This window comes from Fukomys damarensis, unplaced genomic scaffold (genome assembly GCF_012274545.1).
Source record: "Fukomys damarensis isolate Sample0158 unplaced genomic scaffold, DMR_v1.0_HiC HiC_scaffold_3, whole genome shotgun sequence".
Taxonomy (NCBI): Eukaryota; Metazoa; Chordata; class Mammalia; order Rodentia; family Bathyergidae; genus Fukomys; species Fukomys damarensis.
In genome coordinates this window covers 44,112,421-44,132,938 of record NW_022900915.1, presented here as the reverse complement: position 1 = coordinate 44,132,938, position 20,518 = coordinate 44,112,421, and the positions used below count along the sequence as shown (strand labels likewise).

General features: G+C 51.1%; 1 protein-coding gene across 1 annotated transcript in view; it reads left to right on the top strand.

Moving 5' to 3' along the window:
* The window catches only part of Msh3 (mutS homolog 3), a 107,876-nt gene extending 89,221 nt beyond the window's left edge, over window positions 1-18,655 (top strand). Inside the window, exons 22-26 of the mRNA XM_033765680.1 lie at window positions 1,935-2,092; window positions 9,733-9,919; window positions 13,373-13,502; window positions 15,861-16,029; window positions 18,123-18,655. Coding sequence (XP_033621571.1) covers window positions 1,935-2,092; window positions 9,733-9,919; window positions 13,373-13,502; window positions 15,861-16,029; window positions 18,123-18,273 — 795 coding nt within the window. The 3' untranslated portion in view covers window positions 18,274-18,655. The remainder of the gene's footprint in view (window positions 1-1,934; window positions 2,093-9,732; window positions 9,920-13,372; window positions 13,503-15,860; window positions 16,030-18,122) is intronic.
* The last annotated feature ends 1,863 nt before the right edge of the window (window positions 18,656-20,518 follow it).

The window sequence follows — 20,518 nt, the reverse complement described above, 5'->3', positions numbered from 1 at the left end:
GCCTCTTTCCTTATGTTTTTGCTGTATCAAATAAAGTTCAAAATGAACTTCTGAAAGTGTGCTGCTTGTTAATTTGTGAGGACATGTTCGTTTGCTTTTGAAAGTAACCTCATACCGCTTAGTGATTTCCATAAAGTGTTTTCCCTTGTGCCCATTGTCCACCACCCGGAGCTAGGAGAGCAGAGAACAGAAACACAATGTGCTGTTGTAATTTCTTTTTCCATAGTTTTCTCTGCTTTTGAGCTTTATATAAATAGAACATACAACATATACTCGTGACTGGCTTGTTCAATCCAGTAGTGTTATGAGTTTCATCCACATTTTTGCTTGTAGTTATTTCCTTTGTCATGTAGAATTGTTCCTGTGACTGTAGTGCAATTTATCTGTTCCACTGCTGGTAAACATTTGGGTCGTTTCCAGTGAGTCGACAGTGAAAACAAGTGCGTGAACAGTCTTTGCGTGTCTTCCGTTGCACTCCCTGTGCCTTCTCGTTGGCCTGTGTGGGGAGCAGCGCTGCTCCACTGTGCCTCTTCCCGGCCTGGGTAGGTCCCATGACATTTTCCTAGATGCTGTACAGTTGACTTCCCATCAGTGGTATAAGAATTCCACTTCCTTTCTGATCTTTGCCAAAGCTTAATATTGACAGGTTTTGCTTAAAAAAAAAGGAAAGAAAAAAGGAGCATGAGCTCTGTGTGTGTGAAGTGGCGTGTCCAGATTCGCACTTCTGTGACCGCTGGAGGCTGCCTTCTCACTTCTGTGCTGACCACTGCGTGTCCTTTTAAAGTTGCACACTTTATTAGGTTTTTTTCCTCTGATTTATGAATATTGGGTGGCAGTTGTTGGGAATGCGATGCATCTCTCCTGAACTTCATGCCGTCTTTGGAGTAGAACTTGTTACACGCAGTGCGCTCCGGTTCTCCAGCCTCCCTTCGAACCTCTTTTCCTCCCGTCCCAGTGCTGTGTGGCACCTCTCCTGCAGGGCCAGCCCATCAAGCCTTTCCTGGTTCCCAGTTACCCCCAGGCATGAGGAGCCTGGTTTGTGCAGAGCTTCCCTGCCAGGACCATCAGCAGTTGCTGGTGCCCGCTGGGCTGGCATTGCCAGGGTTGGGCTCGCCTGGCACGAGATGGGCCTTGGGCCCACGGCCCTTACTGTAATTGCTGAAGTAGGAAAGTTCTAGAAAACCCAAACATCCTGAGAGTGACAGTTCTTCCACCTTTCACATGCTCTGGTAAGATGCCAACGAGTAATGAATGCCAATAAAATGGACGTCTAGAACTTGGTGTTGTAAACGTCTTAGTAGTCATCCACCTCTGACTGAAGGGTTCGGGTGCATCCAACCCAAAATGGGCGGTTAGCTGTGGTGGCACCGATAGACAGCTGTGAGGACGGCTCCTGTGCGAGCCCGGTCCCTGTGGTCCTTCCCGAACGCCCTCAGAGCCGACGGCACCGTCAGGCTGAGGCAGAGAGAGCCTCCCGGTTGGAGGCTCCCTGTCAGCTGTCCCCAGTCGCTGCGTTGGAATCGCGGGCCCTGCAGGGTAGGACGAGAGGTGGGGCCGAGGAGCCCCTGCCACCAAGGGGCAGCGCGCTGGGTCCGCACAGGGGCGGCGGGGTGCTGGCTCGTGGGGGCCACCCTTCCCAGTCTCCACTCCTGCTTGCCCATCACCATCCTTGTGGCATTTTCCCTGGCGCCATGGCTGTATCCGCCCCCTGATGAGGTGCTGAACCCATGGAGGGTGCCTGGCTCCCGGCCTCCTCCCTTTCCAGCCTCAGCCTCAGCTCAGTCACAGCAGCGCCGGCCTGGGCATTGCCTGTCCACATAGGCCGCAAAGCCGAGTTTAAGCCGAGTTTGGCCTGCAAACTCCCACGTGTGGCATGAGGCAGACCGGTCCTGTCAGCCCCCGATGCCCTGCGTGACCTTGTTTTCCACTTCCAGGAGGACTCAGAGAGAGTCATGATCATCACCGGCCCCAACATGGGTGGGAAGAGCTCCTACATCAAGCAGGTGGCCCTGATCACCCTCATGGCTCAGGTGGGCTCCTACGTTCCTGCGGAGGAGGCGACCATGGGCATCGTGGACGGCATTTACACCAGGTGAAGCGGTGCTCCTTTCCCTGTGTCTTGAGAACAGTCGGCCCCACGGCACGGTGTGTCCTTTCTGTGTGTACCACGTGTGTTCGATGAGTAAGCGACCTAAACCTTCAGTGATGTGTGCCAGCAGTCGGGAGCCTGATGCAGGGAGTTAACTAAAACAAACTCATTATAGTAAAAGATGCTTTGCCAAGGATAATGGGGCAAGTGTGTTCCAATGAGGGATCCATAGCAGTGTGTCTTTCTTCGCTCACTGTATTGACCGTTTATGGCAAACTCTGTCGAATAAAAACGGGATGCTGGCCCTGTGGGACTCTGGCTCCTCCCCAGACTCACAGACGGCAGAGGGAAAGGTTTTGAATCCATTTGGGACACTGAGGCAGCTAAAGACACTTGGGACAGAGGACTCCAGAGTCGCTGCAGAAAGCGGTAGGGACAGTGGATGACAGTGCGGAGCCAGCGGAGGATTTGAGGGGGGTTCGCGGCAATGCGTCTCTTACTGTAGTACTTTTTAAAAACTTAAGTGTTCACCATATTCATCAGTCCCCATTTGTATAAACCTTAATTTCGTGCTGTCTTAGGAACATGGGTGAAATATCCTGACGTCTCTAAAGAGAATTCATAGTTTTATCTATTTCATACCTCATGATTTATTAGTTCTTAAAATATTTATATTTTTAAAAAGTACAACACACACACACACACACACACATTCAAGCTTTGTGTTCCCTGAAGTGCACCTGTGTATAATGGGAAGTCAGTGGATGAAAGGCTTAGGCAGAGTGTTAGGGATTTTTTTCTGAATGTAATGCATGATGTGAACTTTTTGCTGAGTAAGGAACTTTTTTTATTGTAATGGGGAACAAACTCATTTGAATAAAAAGTAAAACAGTTGTCCCCTTCTCCCCAGAGTTTATGTCCGCTTGTGCCGATTAAATCCCGGTGGAGAGGGGTGTCTATGTCACCTGGCCCCTAGTCTGTCATTCTCCTGGCTGTGCACACGACTCCTTCCATGGGCCCTGAACCGCACCAGTGGGCTTATCCTCCAGGGCACTCGAGTGTGTGCACCGAACACCCGAAGTGTCTGCTGTGGCCACTGACCAGTGCCGTGCAGTGCAGTAAATATTACCGAGCGCCTCCTATGCAGGGTCGCGCTCTGTGAAATAACCCTCCCTGCTGGGGAGGACAGCTCTCTGCTCACACCTTCTCAGTGTGGTAACCACCAGCCCTGGCCGTGCCGACTGACTTCTCCCCCGAGTGGTGCTGAATGCACCGGCTTGGCCGCGTCTGGTCTCCGGAGCACCGGTAGCGGTGTGTAGGCAGCGGGGCGTCTCTCCCTTCCTCTTTTGATGGCAGGTGGTGGTGCGAATTTCATGGCTTTTCTTTGATCAGAGCCTCCTGAAGGTTCGGTTTGACTTGGGCTTCAGGGCAGCCCCAGGCTCATCCCCTGGTATAGATTTCTGCAGGTGCTAGCCTAGCCTTTCATTGTTACCGAGAGGGCAGTTCTGAGTTCCCATGAGAGTGGAGAGGAAGAGGAGAGGTTTCTGCCATGCCTGGTCCGCCCATCCTCAGCCTGTCCTGTGCGCGTCACAGTGGCTGAGATGACTGTGGCTCGCACTGCCCGGAGTCTGCAGGTCCATCAGGGCTGGACATCGTGGTCACGTCTGGGTGTTGGTGACTGAGTAAAGCAGCTGTACACACCCACTGCACCGAAGTCCCGGCACCTTCGGGTGAACACCAGGGCGGGCACTGGTTGGGTCCTGGGGCACCGTGTGTCGTGTTGTCACCCGTGCCAGCTCTGTCCGAAGTCGGCCATCACCTTGCATGGCACCAGCTCGTGAGCCTCCTGCCTGCCCAGCGTGCAGGGGCCCGGGCGTGGCCTCTTCTCAGTGCCTCACTGTGTGTTTCCCTGGTGACATCGTGAGGTGCATCTTGTCACAGTCCCTGGCCATCTATGTATTTGTTTTCAAGATGAAGATTTATTTATGATAGAAATACATAGAACAATGGTCACATATCAAAGTGAGGAGGACAGTGTCTCAGTGGCTGAGCGCGTGTTTGGCATATGCAGGGCCCAGGTCTAGCCCCTAACAGCCTGTTCTAAAATCAGCAAATGTTAGCCGGGTGTGGTGGTGCACGCCTGTAATCCCAGCACTTGGGAGGCTGAGGCAGGAGGATCGCTGTGAGTTTGGGACCATCCTGGGCTACATAGTGAGTTCCAGGTCAGTCTCAACTACATAGTGAGACTCTGTCTCAAAAAACCAAAACACGCACACACAAATATTATTTTTTTTTATTCTTTTGTTTGAAAATGTCTATTATACAGTAGCCATCTTATCTGCATATTTTAATTTTAAGTTGGCAAGTGATAATCATGCATGCATGATATGTAATGATCTGACCCATGAATATAGAGGGTAATAGGTGTGGCACACTCTGGTAATCCCTGCACTCTGTGAGGCTGAGGCAAGAGGATCACAAGTTTGAGACCAGCCTGGGTGATTTAGCAACTTAGTGACGCTCTGTCTCAAAATTAAAAATTATAAAAGAGCTGGGGATGTAGCTCAATGCAAAGCCCTGGGGTCGATCCCCAATACTGCAAAATAAAAAAGTGGGAGAAGAAAGTAGTAACTAAGTGAAGCTAGTTAACGTATCCCTCACCTCAGCTGTGTCACATTTGTGTGGTGACAGCACTGATGCCTGCCCTCTCGGCGAGTGTGAAATGTGCAGCACTGCAGTACTAACCATGGCCTCTTCAGCCTGTCCCTTACAGAAGGCCCGGGGATTTCGATTCGGGTCACGGAGGCCCTCACCATCTGCCGTGACTGAGAAACAGGTCCGGTGTCAGCTCAGAGCACCCTGGCTGCTGACAGCACATTCTTACTCATGTTCTCATGGAAGCCTTCTTGACTGTAGAAACAACTCAAAGAGTCCTTTTCTGTAATTCCTTTTCTGTTTATTTTTATTAAGCTTTGTTGACCTATATAAGGGTTACCCGTGAGGAGGGAGTAGGGGGATTAGAAAGATTAGTCCGCTGCCACTCCTAAAAATATCAGAGTGATTTTTCCCCCTTAATCACATAACTGTAACCTTCTCTCTACACAGAGCAAACTCACACTAAGATAAAAACTAAAGAATGAGTTTTCCAGTTTTTACTACACTTGAGTTTAAATACAGAGAGCAAGATAATTATATATGTTCAGAATTGCTTAAATCTTTAACGTATTTTAACATTTGAAAAATTTCAGAATCCTTGTCCAGTAACGTGCCTTGTGGTTATTGACTCAGTGCAAAATTATAAATGTCTTAGTTGGTAATTATTTTGTATCTGCCTTGTTTCAAAAACTTACTTTAGGCAGTTTAGTGAGATATATAAAAGAAGATGAATGAGAGAGACTGGTTATCCAAAGGGGTTGGATCAAAAATAAATCAGGATAGAAACCTAAGAGGATGCCAGGTTTCTCCGTGTTATTATAAGTTGTTTTTTAGTAACCAAGAGAGAAGGAACAAACTGCACGAAGGGGAGGTGGGAGTGGAAGTCCCTGTCAGTAGACGGTTCCCACAGGCACAGCCGAGACGCCATGGGGACGCCGTGGGGACAGCAGCAGCCGAAGCCGGAACACGAAGCCCGAGCGTTGTCTTGGCCCGGTGAGCCCCATGGCCCAGGGACAGTGGCCCGGCCTCCCCAGTGTCTCCCTGTCCCGGGACCAAGGCATCTACAAGTGCTGGCGTGTCGCTCTGTCCAAGGCCTGGTGCTCACTGAATTCACCAGCTCCGAGCAGTGCCTGTCCGCTTCTTGCCACAAAACATGAAGAGATCAGTCTCCATCTGTGGTCCTCCTCCTTTCTCCTCCCTTCCAGTTTTTAAAACTTCCTTTAAAAAGACTGATATTTTTGATGCTAGAACGGTCTCTTGCACCCTTTCGTAGCCTGGGCTAAAATAGGAGGAGCCAGCGTGAGTGTCACGTTACTGGGCCTGTGACACGTGCACGTTCACTTTAGGGTTTCGTGGGGGGAGAATCTCACTCTAAGACATTAAGCTGTATCGGTAGGGGAATCTTCTAAGCCTCCCAGCCCAGCACTCTTCCAACTTCACTTGCTGCTATTCCTTCTATCTGCATTCTTTCGTAAATATTATCTTCTGTTTTGGGTTGTCTGAGAGCTCTTTGCATGTAGGGTTTGTGGGAACACATCTTTTCCGAGGCTAGAAAGCCCAGGTTAGCTTTCTTTTGCCTCCGTACCTAAGTTTAGATCGATATAAACATCCAGACTTTAAAGACATTGTCTCTAGTTTCTCCCTCCCGCCCTCATGATAGGTGAGGGTCGGATAGCAGTCTGGTTCCCCTTTGTTAACAATGAAATGTGGAGGGTTATTTTCAATCCCATCATTGTACAGTGCCACCAGAATGTTTCGACTTCAGTCTTTTCCTGTAAACCTCACGCTGCGTGTTGTGGAACCTCCCCGTTGCCTCGGTGGAGGGGAATTTTCTCCGCCTGCCTTGCTGCCTTCGTGCTCCTGCTTCTCCACCTCCTGTGCAGGGCCTGACCGCACACAGGAAATTCTGTGTGTAAGTACTTTCCACTCCTCAGCTTTTCTGCCCTCCGTGCTCACAGAGAACTCTCAGTTTATCTTCCAAACTAAAATCTTGGGCCTCCTCAGCACCCAATTTTAATTCCACCTTACAGTGCCTTCTTTCAGCGATGCTGTTTCTAACTGCCAGGAGTTTTTGTTCTCCAGTTGTTTTGCTTTTGAGGGACTGTTCTTGTTTTAAGATGTGGTGCCCCATATCTCACGAAGGGTACCAGTGGGTGGTTTTGTTTCTTTAATTCTGTTCCGTGATGTGTCTTTGTCCACGTGTTCCGTGGTAGCTGCTTGGTCTCAGTGCTTTTCTTCCACACTGTCTTTTGCCCTCAGCTGCCCTTAGCTTGTTCTTCGGTGCTGGGTAAGCTCAGGCATCTGAGCGGAAGCCCCTCGCGTCACTGTGGGTGCTGTGTGGGTGTCCTGACTGGCACTGTGCCTGTCTCCCTGTCAGCTCCCTGCCCTGCGCTGAGGGCTTTCTGGAGAGCCGGGCGGTCACACACAGGGTATTGTGACCACTCCTAAGGTCCAGACTTCTAATATACCTGTTGTGTTGGTGGTGTAATTTTTCATCATAGTATTATTTACTCTTATGCTTGGGCATTTATTTGGCTTTTTCAACTGTCATTAAATAACTTGTTATGAAGAACATATTTGTATGTATAATTTGTTCATGTATTGCTGATAATTTTCATGATGTTGATTGCTAGAGTGAAATTCATGGGTTATGAAAGGCATTCATAGCTGTTATTAAATTATCTTTTGGAAGACTGTAACAAGTCTCAATCTCCCATTTTTGATAGCAGTGGATAATACCCCTCATTTAGCATGTCCCGGCTGGCTTGGACCAACGGGCGCGTGTCCGACAGTCCCTCGGGCGGCTGGTACCACTGGTTGTACAGATAATAAGATCACGCCCGGAACAGTCATGCCCGTGTCACCGTGGTTCCAGCCCCCCAGCGGTGAGACCTAAGAACTGTGGCCCCACTGTATTCATGTTTGCTGACTGACATACATAATCATCGCTGTTTGAACCTGTTAATGTGCACATCTTCACAGACTTCCTTTGCAGATTAACTGCACGTCTTTTCCTGTTTGCTGGTGGATGGTCACCCTTGTTTTTGCTTCATGGGTCTCTGTTTTGGGGTTATCAACCCTTTGTCACATATCTTACAGAATTTTTTCCCCAGTGTGTAGCTTGTCTTTCACTTTGACATGATGTGCTTTTCCGCTAAGCAAATGTGTTGGTGCTGTGTGTACAAAGCCACTTGTTCACCTGTCCAGAGGCGAAATTCCATCTGGCTAGCTCGGAGTGTTTCGATTTCTATTCTCGCATTATACTTTTAAATCCATGTAATTGTTTGGAAACATGATTTGAGTAAGGATATGTCTCTGTTTTATTCCGACATAACCAACAAATTAGTCTCTTTTTAAATTGGCTGATCATTCATCTTTTCTTCTCAATTTGAGATTTCAGCATAGCCATATGTTACACATTATATCTATGCATGTATACGTGTGTGTGGCTGTCTAAAATAACAACCCAGGAATTTCAGGAATTCTGGGTATTTCCTAACTAGACTGCTTTATTACTTCACTGTTTCTAGAAAACACTGCAATAGACTACTTAAACTTCTATATTAAAATCTCATCCAGTACTTGCTTGTTATCCTAATTTTTGGAAATTTGAAAAATCTCCAAAATACTCATGAGAGTATTTTATTACCAGCCAGTTTTCATTATTATTATTATTTTTTTTTTTGTCTGCTCATAGCCTGTTAGTAAAGATAAACAGTGGTAAATGGGAATCAAACACTGTTCTGAAGAATGGAGTTGCTTCAGAGAGGAAAGCTGAATCTGTTTGTTTTGTGGTTGGGAGAAATATTAGCTAACATTGAGAAGTGAGGCAAGTAGCAGTGTTTGGAGTTAGCAGGCTAAGTGAGCAGCATCCAGCTATTGTCTTGTATGGATGGATTTTAAAATAGGCAAATTTGGCCGGGGATTTAGCTCAGTGGTTCCGCCACTTGCCTTGCAAGTGCAGGGTCCTGAGTTCAATCCCAGGTAGGTACCAAAATAAAAAAATTTTAAAAATAGGCAAACTTGACAGCATTTCTTGTTAACTAAGGGCCACATCACTTGGACAGTGCTGCCTGTGGAACTGCGCGGTGTCTCCCGCCACATGGCTGGTGAAGACTCCGTTTCTCCGGATATGGAAGGTCCATTGTGGCACAGTAGGGCAGGTGTGAATTATGTGCTCTGCTGTGTGAACTGCTGAAGCAAACAGAATCAATGAGGTGATTTGTCATAGAACATGGTTATCAGCATTCCCACGAAGCTGGTTCGTGGGTCATCCCCGCATTGTATGTTTCTCAATTAATCGCCTAGCCTAAAGCGAGTCTTACCTGATTTTTGGCGTCCTCCTTGTTTACCCTAACACATCTGTAAATCACTGCTGCCGCTAGTGCTGTAGGAGAAATCTCAGGGAGTGGGGACATCCGGTCCCAGACCTGCTCTGAGGAGTGGGCCATGTGGTCTGATGGTTAAAGACTGAGAAGTCCTGCTGGAGAGGAGCCTTGGGTCGGGGAACCCCTTCCTGGCATCTCAGAACTGTTCCCATGGGGAATCTGTTAGCCGCTGTCCACGGTTACTAAGTGTCCAGCTTTAGTAAGAAGTGTTATATGCAGGGAGCTATTTAGCACATGGGACTTTAATTTGTGATAACAATATGGAGTTTTGTTAAGAAAAATACCCTTAGTTTTACAAGATTCGTCTGCTCATGGAGTTTTCAGAGAGTAACATGACTTGGTTTGGAATCATTGGCCAGAAAAAAGCAGAAAGTTTTCACCTTTTCTAGACTTCTGCCCGGGACCCCTGTTGAGATTGTTTGTACAAGGGACAATTAAAGGTTGGGCACGCTAGTGTGTGTTTCCGTTTATTTGTCCCAAGTTTGGCAGTTGCGGGCTTGGGTGCGTGTAACAACCGTGTAATCTGCAGTGGCTTTTTGTACTCCTTGCTCGTAAGCCAGGCCTGGTCAAAGAAGTCAGGGTGTTTCTTGTTACCGGTAGAATGGGTGCCGCGGACAACATATGCCAAGGACGGAGCACTTTTATGGAGGAGCTGGCGGACACGGCCGAGGTCATCCGGAAAGCCACGCCGTGGTCCCTGGTGATCCTGGACGAGCTGGGCCGAGGCACGAGCACGCACGATGGGGTCGCCATCGCCTACGCCACCCTGGAGTACTTTATTAGAGACGTAAGTGTCCTGCGTGCCTCTTTTTTTAAAACAAATGAGCTTTTGTCGCAGTATGGTCTCCCGACACATTGTAACTGCGCACCTGTGTGGCCACGCCAGTCCTGATAGGCACAAACCAGGACGGCCTTGAAATCAAGCAGCTCACGGACACCGCCCTGCTTATTTTGGGGTGAGACATTTGAATTTGGTGTTAGTTACTTGGAGATGTGCGGTCATTGTTACTGACCACAACACCTTCTGCGGCATCTGCGTGCCCTGGTTTAGCTGGATGGCACACTGCAGAGAAATCGCTTCCTTCTCCTGGCCCTGAGCCTGCGGTTTGTCCCGAGGTCGGGCATTCGTGGGGTCTGCAGTGGACGCACGGACACCCAGTGTGCTGGTCTCCTGCCAAGGACGGCGGGACAGCACTGCCCGCAGGCTCCCCTGGGCCTCCTCTCCCCTCTGCTTCCCTCCCTTGCCTCTTGCTCTGAGCACGGCCGCTCGTGTGACCAGCATGGCGCCGCTGTGCTCTCCCTTTCTGTTCTGTCTCCTACACCACCCGCTCTGTCTCTCTGTTTGCGCATGTTTTTTCCCTCTTTCCTTCATCTCCGTCTCCTCCCCTTACTTTCATTTTTCCTCCATTCCTGAAACAGCCAATAAAAGCATATTTTTTTGCTCATATTTCTTTTTAAAAAAAAAAAAAAAAAACACAAAATTCCTTTTGCTTTAGCCTTGTAAGGCCTTTGGTGTTGTTCTGCTTTGTTTTCTTGCTTTGCTTTTAAAGTGTGATTTTCTCCTTTTTCTCTGGCCCTCGGCACTCTGCTCTTTAGGCAGTGCCTGGCGTCCGAGTCTGTGGCCTGGCTTTGCAGGAATGGCCCCGTGGCCTTGCTCAACAGTGCCAGACAGGCGGGTGCCACAGTTCAGTCCTCTGTGTGCGTGACAGTGGTCTCTAAGGTCACAGGACCCCATGGCCCAGCAACGCTGTGGCATGTCAGCTCATGTGTGCTATGTCAGGACAGGCAGGTTGCCCGGCACATGTTTCTCAGACTCTTTCCGCTGTGGCCCAAATGTGACCAAAGTGTCGTGTGCAGCCTGTGGGACTCACATGTCATCCAGTCACTTTAGAGTGTCCCCAACTGCCGTGACCTCTGCTGCGTATAAATGATGACCTCCAGGCCTCCTCCCTGGGCGCTAGTGTGTCCTGCATGCCCGGCCACCACCTGAGGGTCAGGGCCACTGCTCCTTTGCATCACGACTTAGAAACAGAGACCAGAGAGTCTCGGCTCTGTGACACCGCCTCGGGTTGTGTGGAGATCAGTGACAAGGCTTCTGCTGCAAAAGCATACTTGCTATTTCCCTTTATAAAGATTTTATTTAGCCGGGCGTGGTGGCACACACCTGTAATCCCAGCACTCAGGAGGCTGAGGCAGGAGGATTGCTGTTGAGTTTGAGATCAGCCTGGGCTCTGTAGTGAGTTCCAGGTCAGCCTCAACTACATAGTGAGACCCTGTTTAAAAAAAAAAAAAAGATTTTATTTATATGCAAAATGATAGTTAGAGAAGCATTTTTTGGGTTTTTTTTGCGAAGTGTTTTTAACCGTTATAGAAGCCACTTCTCATGGGAACGTCGATAGAGCATCAGTGTCCCTAGCAGCCATTCTCAGTTCTCACTTGGAACTTGAGTTTGGTGTCATCACTTTGCTGTTGGAAGTGTGTCGGCCAGGTGTGGTGCACACATCGGAATCCCTGCATTCTGGGAGGCTGAGGCAGGAGGATGACAAGCTTGAGCCCAGCCTGGGCAGCTTAGCAGCTCAGCAAGATGCTGTCTCGAAATCAAAAACAGCTGGAAGTGTAGCTCAGGCAGAGGTCCCGGGTTCAGTCCCAGCACTGCGCACGCACACACACACAATCAATCACTATGATTGTCACAAGTGACCCTGGAGCTTCAATGATGACAGCAGACATTGCTGCCGCCTGTCGTGGTGGGTCTTGGCTGGGCCCCCGTGGTCGGTAGTGTCAGTGCCCCCTTCTGCCTCTGTGTCCTCAGGAGTTGGAGCCCAGCAGCCACCAACACTGTAGTCCACTTCTCACAGTGCCCTGGGAATTCATTCCAGAGCTCAATGTGTTGCTTCTCTTTTTCTTGCCTCTGCTCTAAAGCAGCTTTTGGGTGTTTTAAATGTTTCAGGAGAAATTGTTACTTTCAGGTGAAATTGACCTTGGGTGCATTGTGCGCAGGGGCCTAGACTTAAAAAAACAAACTTTTTTTTCTGCGATCAGTTGACTGTCTTCCTGTAGGTCAATGTCTTGGGCCCTTTTTTATGATTCATTAGCCTATGAGCCTTTTTTTTAAAAAACCAATTTTATACTGTTTTGTTTTGTTTTTCTCATTGTTTTTTGTTTGGTTTTGGGGTTTGACGTTTTTTACCTGGTGCTACTAGGACTGAACTCAGGGCTTTTACGCTGAGCTACATACTTTTATTTCATTTTATTTTTTATTTTGAGATAGAATCTTACTAAATCACCAAGTTGCCTAACCTGGGCTTGAACTTGTGATCCTCCTGCTTCAGCCTCCCAGAGTGCCCCCCCAAGTCCCAGCTATAGTGCTCTGTCGATCGCTGCAGCTCTGTGGTGAGTGTTGGAGTTGGGAGCGGTCATCCTCCAGCTTTGTTCCTCAGTACTGGGTTGGCTATGATGGCTCTTCTGCCCTCCATGTAGACGTCAGGTCAATTTGCTGATACTCATAATTATGCTGGAATTACGTGTGGTGTGGCATTGAATCTTTGACCAAGGTGGGAAAGACAGCCATCTTGCCATTCTGGAGCCTTCCTGTACAGTAACGTGGCTCCTCCTCTGGTTCATTTCTTCAGAATTATATAGCTCTGTCAGGTAAGTCTTGTCCGTGTTTTGTTAGAGTCGTACCTAAGGCCTTCATTTTGGGTGTGCTAAGGTCACTGGTACTGCGTTTTTTATTTCAAATTCTACTTCTCCACTGCTGGTATAGGAGAGCAAGGGCTTCCATGTATTGATCTTGGATCCTGCAGCCTTGCTGTGATCACTTCTAACGTCACTGGGAGGAGACAGGCCAGGGAAGCCTGCTGTGTGATCTGGAACAGTGTGACGGTGCTGTTGCGGGTACACGGGCAGCTGCTTTTGTTCTCCCAAGACAGAATCTCAAGTCTCCAGGGAAAAAGTCCGCAGCTGACTTGCAAGCAGGCTGGGAAAAATGTGCATATATCTGTGTGTGCGTGCGCGTGCATGCTGTGTGTTTGTGCATCGCACATGTGTGTGCAGATGGGAAGGAAGAAGAAGGGACTATGACAAGACATTATTAACCGCTGTTTGTTTTCTAGTAAAGAGTATGGCATGCTCATTGTACTTTTCTTGCAGCTTTTGTGAAGGTGTAAAGCTTTTCCCCCAAATCTGAAGTTTTGGTTTAACATTTAAAAATAACACTTACTGTGTCTCGTTGCTGTAGGTGAAATCCCTAACCCTGTTCGTCACCCACTACCCGCCGGTGTGTGAGCTGGAAAGGAGCTACCCGGGCCAGGTGGGGAATTACCACATGGGCTTCCTGGTGACCGGGGACGAAGGCCAGGCAGGCCCAGGTAGGCGAGCCCCTGCTCCTGCACAGTACACCGCACACTCGCGTTCGCGCTCGCTGCAGCTCCCCACGCTCCCCACGCTCCCCAAGTCCTGCCTGGGCTGCTCCCCCACCCGGCCCCTCCGGCCCCCTTTCTTGATGTCGAAGTGGAGCTGGGAGTGCTGGTGCCCGCTCTCCTGTGCTTCACCCTGGAAGGAGCTGCTGGCTGGGCTGTCGTCATCTGCACAGATGCCCAGCGTTCTGCGCGCCGCATGGCGCTGACTGCACACTGAGCTGTGCCGTGCTCGGCCTTCGCGCTGCGACTGTGAACTGGGCCAGTGGCCTGTGGCTTCTCCAGGTCCGTCCTTATCACCTTTCTGAAATCATGCGTGGCTCTGGAGGCCCCGGACGCACTCCCTGACCGTGCATGGCTGCAGATCAGGAGCTTGGAAATCTCCCGAGCAAGCGTGACACTGCCGCCTGCTCGCAGGTCCCCAAGGGCACTGGCTCGTCCCTCCTCACTGGTGCGCTCCTCTGATACAGCAGTAACAGGCAGCCCGGGAAACACTGCGGCACCCACGGGGGCACGGGAGCCCAGGAACAGAAAAGCTGGGTTCTGGCTCGGGTCAGGCCCCTGCCCCGGCGACTGACGGGCCGTCCAGGTCCTTTGCTGTCAGCGCACTCGCGGCGTCTCTGACAGAGCTGACCTGAGCAAAGGCAGGAGGGCCTGGCGCGTCTTACAACTCTCTGGTTGTTGTGTCTGTTTTTTGTGTGTGTGTGGAACCGGAGATCGAACTCAGGACCTTGCACTTGTGAGGCAGGCGGTGGCACCACTGAGCTAATCCCCAGCCCTGTTGTTTGTTTTTTACTTGGGGTGCCAAGCAGGTACAGCCCCGCCCCTCCCGGACTCGTCCTCAGGAATGGAGCGACTCTCAGACCCTGGCTCGTGTCTCACGTCTGCCTATGTGACCCACAGTCAGCTTGTCAGGCCGCGTGGAGACAGCCTTGCGCCCCTGTGGCCCACAAGTTCCCTCACCAGAGGCACTGTGGGGCACGGGTGAGGCCTTAGTACCCTCACGATTCATCTCTGTTGTGTGCAATCTAGACACAAAACATCGCCCCACAATGCAGCAGCCAGAACAAAGCACCTCTGTCTGTCATGATTTCTGTGGGTCTGGAGCCAGGGTCAACTCAGCTGAGCCCCCTGAGCATCTCCCAAGGCTGCAGTCATGATGCAGGTCAGGGCAGTGGCTGCCGGGCCCCTCACCTGCCTTTGACCAGACTCCAGGGCCCATGGGGCCTCTTTCGAGAGCAGCCTGTGGCCCGTGGCTAGCTGTCCTCGGAGCAAGCAAGGAAGGAGGAGGACCAGACAGAGCCACGGTCTCCCCACAGTGACCTTCCATCTCTGGGTCACGTTCTGGTCACGAGAAGGGAGTCCCTAGACTCACCCGCACTCGCGCAGGAGGACCCCAAGCCAGGGACCGGTGGTGGCTGTGCCCAAGGCCGCCTGCCCTCCCCGTGGCCGCAGTCACTGCAGGTCCCTCAGGAAAGGGGCCTGTCCTCCCTGCAGCAATCCCTGCAGAGGCCATACAGCCTGTTGTGCGCTTCACTGGACACTACCTGGCCCCGAAACTCAAAGGAGGAGACGTGTGCCTGGGCTCACGGTTCAGGGGCCTCAGTCGAGAACATCAAGGCGGAAGGCGTTGGGGAGCAAAGCCACTCGCTTCACGGCCAGGAGCAGAGGGAGAGGGGGAGCGGGGGGAGACAGACCTCCAAAGGCAGCCAGCGACCTCGAACTCAGCTGTGACCGCGGCAGAGGAAATCCCCAGAGCTAGGCACCTTCCACAGCCCCACCTCTCACACCGGCGTCCGGGGACTCCTTCATGTGAACCCCAGCAGCTCCAGCCTTCTGACAGCTGGGGTGGGGGGCGGAATGGTGACCCCTTCATGTGTGGAGCTCTTAGCCGGAATACTTCATCACCCAGAATCTTTTTGTCTTTTTACTCGAAATGTGTGCAACGCGTAGCATTTCCTTACCTATTTTAACAGGAAAAATAAGTTGCATTGTACCATGCATCAGAACCGTTCTTTTGATACAGAAGTTCAGTTCAAATTGTGCAGTGAATCATTATTAAAAACTGTCTTAAGTGAGCTAGAGATCCTAAATGCAAATGCATTTTCAAATCAGTATTTGCCCTTTATCTTGATATGCAAACCTGATGAAAGGAACTGGCAGGTGGCAGGAACAATAGGCTTCTTCTTTCTCAGAGTGTAAATTTTAATAGAGGAAAATTTTAAGAACTTACACATCCTCTTTAGTCCTTGTATTTCAATCTTTGGATGTGTTTTTGATCTCCTTTCCCTCTTGTTCTGTCTTTCATAGGCGAAGAGGAAGTCCCTGATTTTGTCACTTTTCTTTATCAAATAACCAGAGGAATTGCAGCAAGGAGTTACGGCCTAAACGTGGCTAAGCTAGCAGATGTTCCTGGAGAAATCCTGAAGAAAGCAGCTCACAAGTCCAAAGAGCTGGAAGGATTAGTAAACGTGAAAAGGTCAATGTCTGCTGTGGTGTGTGCGCGCGTGTGCATGTTGATAATCCTTCCTCCAAGTTGCCCAAGAAAGAGGATTCTTTACGTTTTTTAAAATTTTTATTTTATTTTTGAGACAGAGTCTTTCTGTGTTAGTCCAGGCTGGCCTTGCCCTAATTCAAGCCTGTCTCAGCCCCCCGACTGGGATTTCAGGGTGCATCACCATGCTGGCTTCGTTCAGTGTTTGGAAAGATTTCATCACAGTCAAGTGGAAACAGCTCTCGGCAGAGCTGTGGATTCAGTGTGCATCTCGCCCGCCAGCCCCTTTCTGCTAGCCATGCAGCTCTCTGCAAAGCGGCAGGGTTGGTTTTTGGGGATTTTCTAAAGAGTGCTGTGAACTCCGAGTACCATGCAGTGCTTCTGCCCCTCGGAGTGGCCTCTGTATCAGACCTCCCGCGTGCAGGCGCCCTGCCTTCCTGCACTGCCTGCCCACGGGCAGCACGAGGGCGGGAAAAGAACGAAGGCACGGTGTCAGTAACTAAGGGTCACCTCGTGCACGGGTTCTCCTCTGGTGAACTGCTGGTGACGCATTTTCCCTCCAGGCTTATGTTGCTGAGAGCGTTTCAGCCACAGTCACCCGGGAGCTGCCTACGGGACAGTGCTAACACAGGGCAGTGCAGCGCAGCCTTGGGCCCAGCTCTGTCCCGTGCTCACAGCCCACCCGCCCCTGCTGGGCCCACGTTCTGACCAGATGTGAGACCTTGGTCCCTCAGTCACACTCCGAGGGTGTAACTGTGTTCCGGAGTTGTCACATGTCCATGAGATGGGGAAAAGGAAGGAGCACCCTTCCCCTGGTGACATTGGTGGCTTCTGAACCATCATCCAAAGGGCCGGGGTCCTGCCCCTGGGCCAGGTCCTTTCTGAGCCATGTGACAGATGACAAGCAGAGAGCTCACCATTCAGCAGGCAGAGGGGTCCGGAGGCATCAGAGCGCAGGGCTGTTTCCTGGTGGTGGCATTCTCCCTGGGGTGCAGGCCCTGGGTTCCATCCCCAGCAGCACCAGAGGAATTCCAGGGAGAAAGTCCTCTATGAGCTCAAAAATGCACTGTGCCTTATCCTCTGCCAAGTCCAGAGACAATGTGAGACTTTTTTCTTGGTGTCTTCTGTTCTTTTTCCTGGAGAAAGTAGAACAGAGCTGCGTACAGAATGTACTTACACAGGCTGGTAATAAAACAAGACAGTTTTTGCTTGTTGTTTCTCTGTAGCCTACAGAGCAAAAGCACAAAATGCACAGTTTTCTTACAAATATTTTCCCTCTTCCAGTGAATGTGTGGACTGTTAACCTAGACAAGGGGATTATTGCAGGAGGTTACATTGGAACAGAATCTGATAATTTATCATTAGGCCTTTTTTCTTTCCACTAAAGTATTTATCACATCAGTTCCCTTGGCCAAATTAAAGAAATCAAAAAATCCCTTGCCATTTTGTAGATGTTTCTAAAGTTTTTGAAAACAAGATCTCACCATGTATCCTCCTGCCTCAGCTTCCCGAGTGCTGGGATGACAGGCGTGTGCCACCTTGCCTGGCCTACTGTGTGGTTTATGGCGGTTATTGCGTGCTGAGTGTGTGCTCTGCAGAGCCAGAGTGTGCGTTGCGGGCAGCAGCCTAGATGGGGCGCTGGCACCATCGTTCCTGTTTTGAGTACACCAGGTCACGTGACCCTTAGGGCATGCTGTGAGTCAGTTCCCTTTGTCCCCATCTGTCGCTGTGGAAGGTGAGGGCAAGGAGCCGACGGGACTGTGCTCTGCGGTCTGCGGCGCCCAGCCCTTGGCCAGCCAGCTGCACATCGCTAGGTCAGCCTGCCAGCCTCCTCCATGCTGGGCCAAGGTGGTGATGGAGGAAGCCGCGGTCCCCTGTGCTGCGGGGCTTTGGGGCAGTGGGCCACCGTGCGGCCCACACCTGTCCCACTGCCATCACCGCAGAGGCTCGGCAGGCAGAGCTCGCAGGCCCGCCGGAGCCTGGTGCTCTGATGACATTTGCTTGCGTAGCTTTCCTTGAAACGTGTTGTCCCCAACCGCGTCATCTGTAAAATAAGCAGCATTTTATTTTCTCTGCAGGAAAAGACTGAAGTCTTTTGCGAAATTGTGGATGACACATAGTGTAGAAGACCTGCGAGAGTGGATGGACGAGTTTGAAGTGGGCGAAACACAGACTTCCCTTCCTGATGAACATGCGGACTGCTCTTCAGGAGGAGCAGCTGAGACTTAGAAAGAGCCCAGTGTGATATAGTGTCCAGCAGCGGCCGCAGTGCATCCCTTTGGGAGACGGATCTCTTCCTTTTGTGAAGGAAGTGATGCTCGGGTTCCTTCCCCTCCGTCTTTTCAGATAGCAGGGCCCCTCTGTGAGCGGAATCTGCAGGACAGGGCTCCTGCAGGCGCCGCTTCTTCCGGGGAGCCGAAGTGTGGCACACGCACCCTTGGGTGACAGAAGCCACTGCCTGTTCCGTTTCCAGAGATGATGTTAAAAGCCACCAATGTATTTTTCATGTGCATAAGAATTTTGATAAAAATAGAATTACAAAGCTCTTAGAGATTAGAGCCCAATGCCTGAGAGGAATAAAGTCATGAAATTTGAAGAGTTAAACATGGTCGCAGTTTGAAGCGGTTTAACGTTGAATGGTGCAGGCTTGGCTTGTCGTTCTGTGGAGTAATACATGCACCCTTGCTGTAGGTCTCGGAGTGTGCTGCCGAGTTCTGGTGTTTCCGAAGACCGGGCAGTTGTGTTTTTCGGGTTGCCACCCCTGCTCCTGTGCCGTGGCGCCCATCCGCAGGCCTGTGGTCCGGCCTGCTGCTGCCTGTCGTCCTCGAAAACTTCCTGCTCCAGCTCGGTGAGCTCTCAGCCCTCAAGGGATGGGCCCTGAAGCGGCCCCGTGGGGACCCCGGATCCAAAGCAGCACCGCACCCCCACTGAGGAAGTCGCTCTTCTCTGCTTCCTAGCCCTGGCCGGGGCAGAGGAGCCAGGAGCATCGCCCTGTGACAGGCAGGGCTGGGACACAGTCACCTGGAGGCGGCCTGACACGCAGGAATGCCTGGGCCTCCAGCTGCACCCCTGCAGGGACTCCCTGGGTTCTGCAGTGTGGACCCTCCACGGCCAGGGCTGGGGTGGGTGGGAGGAGGGCGGGGAGGTCACTGTGTGCCCACCATGACTGCCCAGGGCCAGCAGAGGCTGCGGTGCCAACACTGGGTATAACAGGGAGGGGTACGGGGCTGTTGCCAGGGTCCCCCTTCCCTGGGGTCTCAGGGTTGCCTGTACCCAGATGGAGGCTCTGGGAGGCAGGGTGCGAGGACTGCAACCCGGAATGCCGTGTGGTACGGCTGCTGTGGGGGTCACAGTGCAGCTCCAGGCCTCTGCGCCGAGAATGAGCCACACCGTGCTTTCCGCTGGGGAGCCTGTGAGTGACCTGTCACCTCATCTCGCTGCTGTCGCTGTTCCTCCGTCTCAGATGCTCCTAGTATACGACAGCTACTGTGATACAAGGTAGTGAAGACTCCACGGGATTGCGTTTCATCGCCTTGTAAAAATCTCAGGCTGTCCATGTCCTCCAGGGCCTCTGGGCTCTGAATATTAAAATCATTTGGTTCCCGGGCATCACCTAACCAGGGAGGCCAAGCCGAGCTCAGTGCCTCACAGCTTTGCCAGCAGGAGTGCACCTCTGTGCTGTACATGGCCTGAGCCTCCTGCGTGCTGGGACTCAGCTTAGGACCTTCTTGTGGGCCGCAGCCCTGCCCTGCAGCTGTCTGCACTGCTGTCCCAGACTCGTCAGTAAGATGTGCTCAGGGTCCGTCGGAGTCATTTCTCCTTACGAAAAGTTCCACGTTGTGTGTGAATACACTGATGTGCAGCCAGATTATTTCCACTTTGGGCTGAAGTGAGTAATTAAGCCTTTGCAAGCGTACAGGTTTTTATGGAAGCAGGCGTAGTATGTTTTCTGAAATCCTAGTAATTCTGGTGAGCCGTCAGGTTTGTGACCTGCTGTGCTTACAAGGGACTAAAGAGTACCTTTGGTGGGGCTGATAATTAATAGTTGTTAGGACAGGAAATTAAAATGACGCTCATAATCGAGGTACCCGTTCACTAGGGTTCCGAGACCCATATGGAAGTGTCCTTCTGACAAACTCTCAAGTTGGTGTGGAAGTGGCCCACTGCGTGAGTTCCCAGAAGGACGAGGCTGATGCCAAGGTGTTCCATGGACCAGAGCATTCACCAGTGAGCCCAGACAGACAGCCCTCACTGTGTCCGTCTGCGCCCTCCCGTGCTGTGACTGAGGCTGGCTCCGTGGGTGGGCGCAGACTCCGTGGGAGCCCCTCATTTAGGAGTAAGCACGCTGGTTAGCAGCAGCGGTGGTGAACCCATGGCACGCATCTGCAGTCAGCTGTTGGTTATCAGTGGAAGCTCTGACAGGTCCGCCATCACTGGTCAGAAGTACACACAAAGCTCAGTGATTACATGGCGC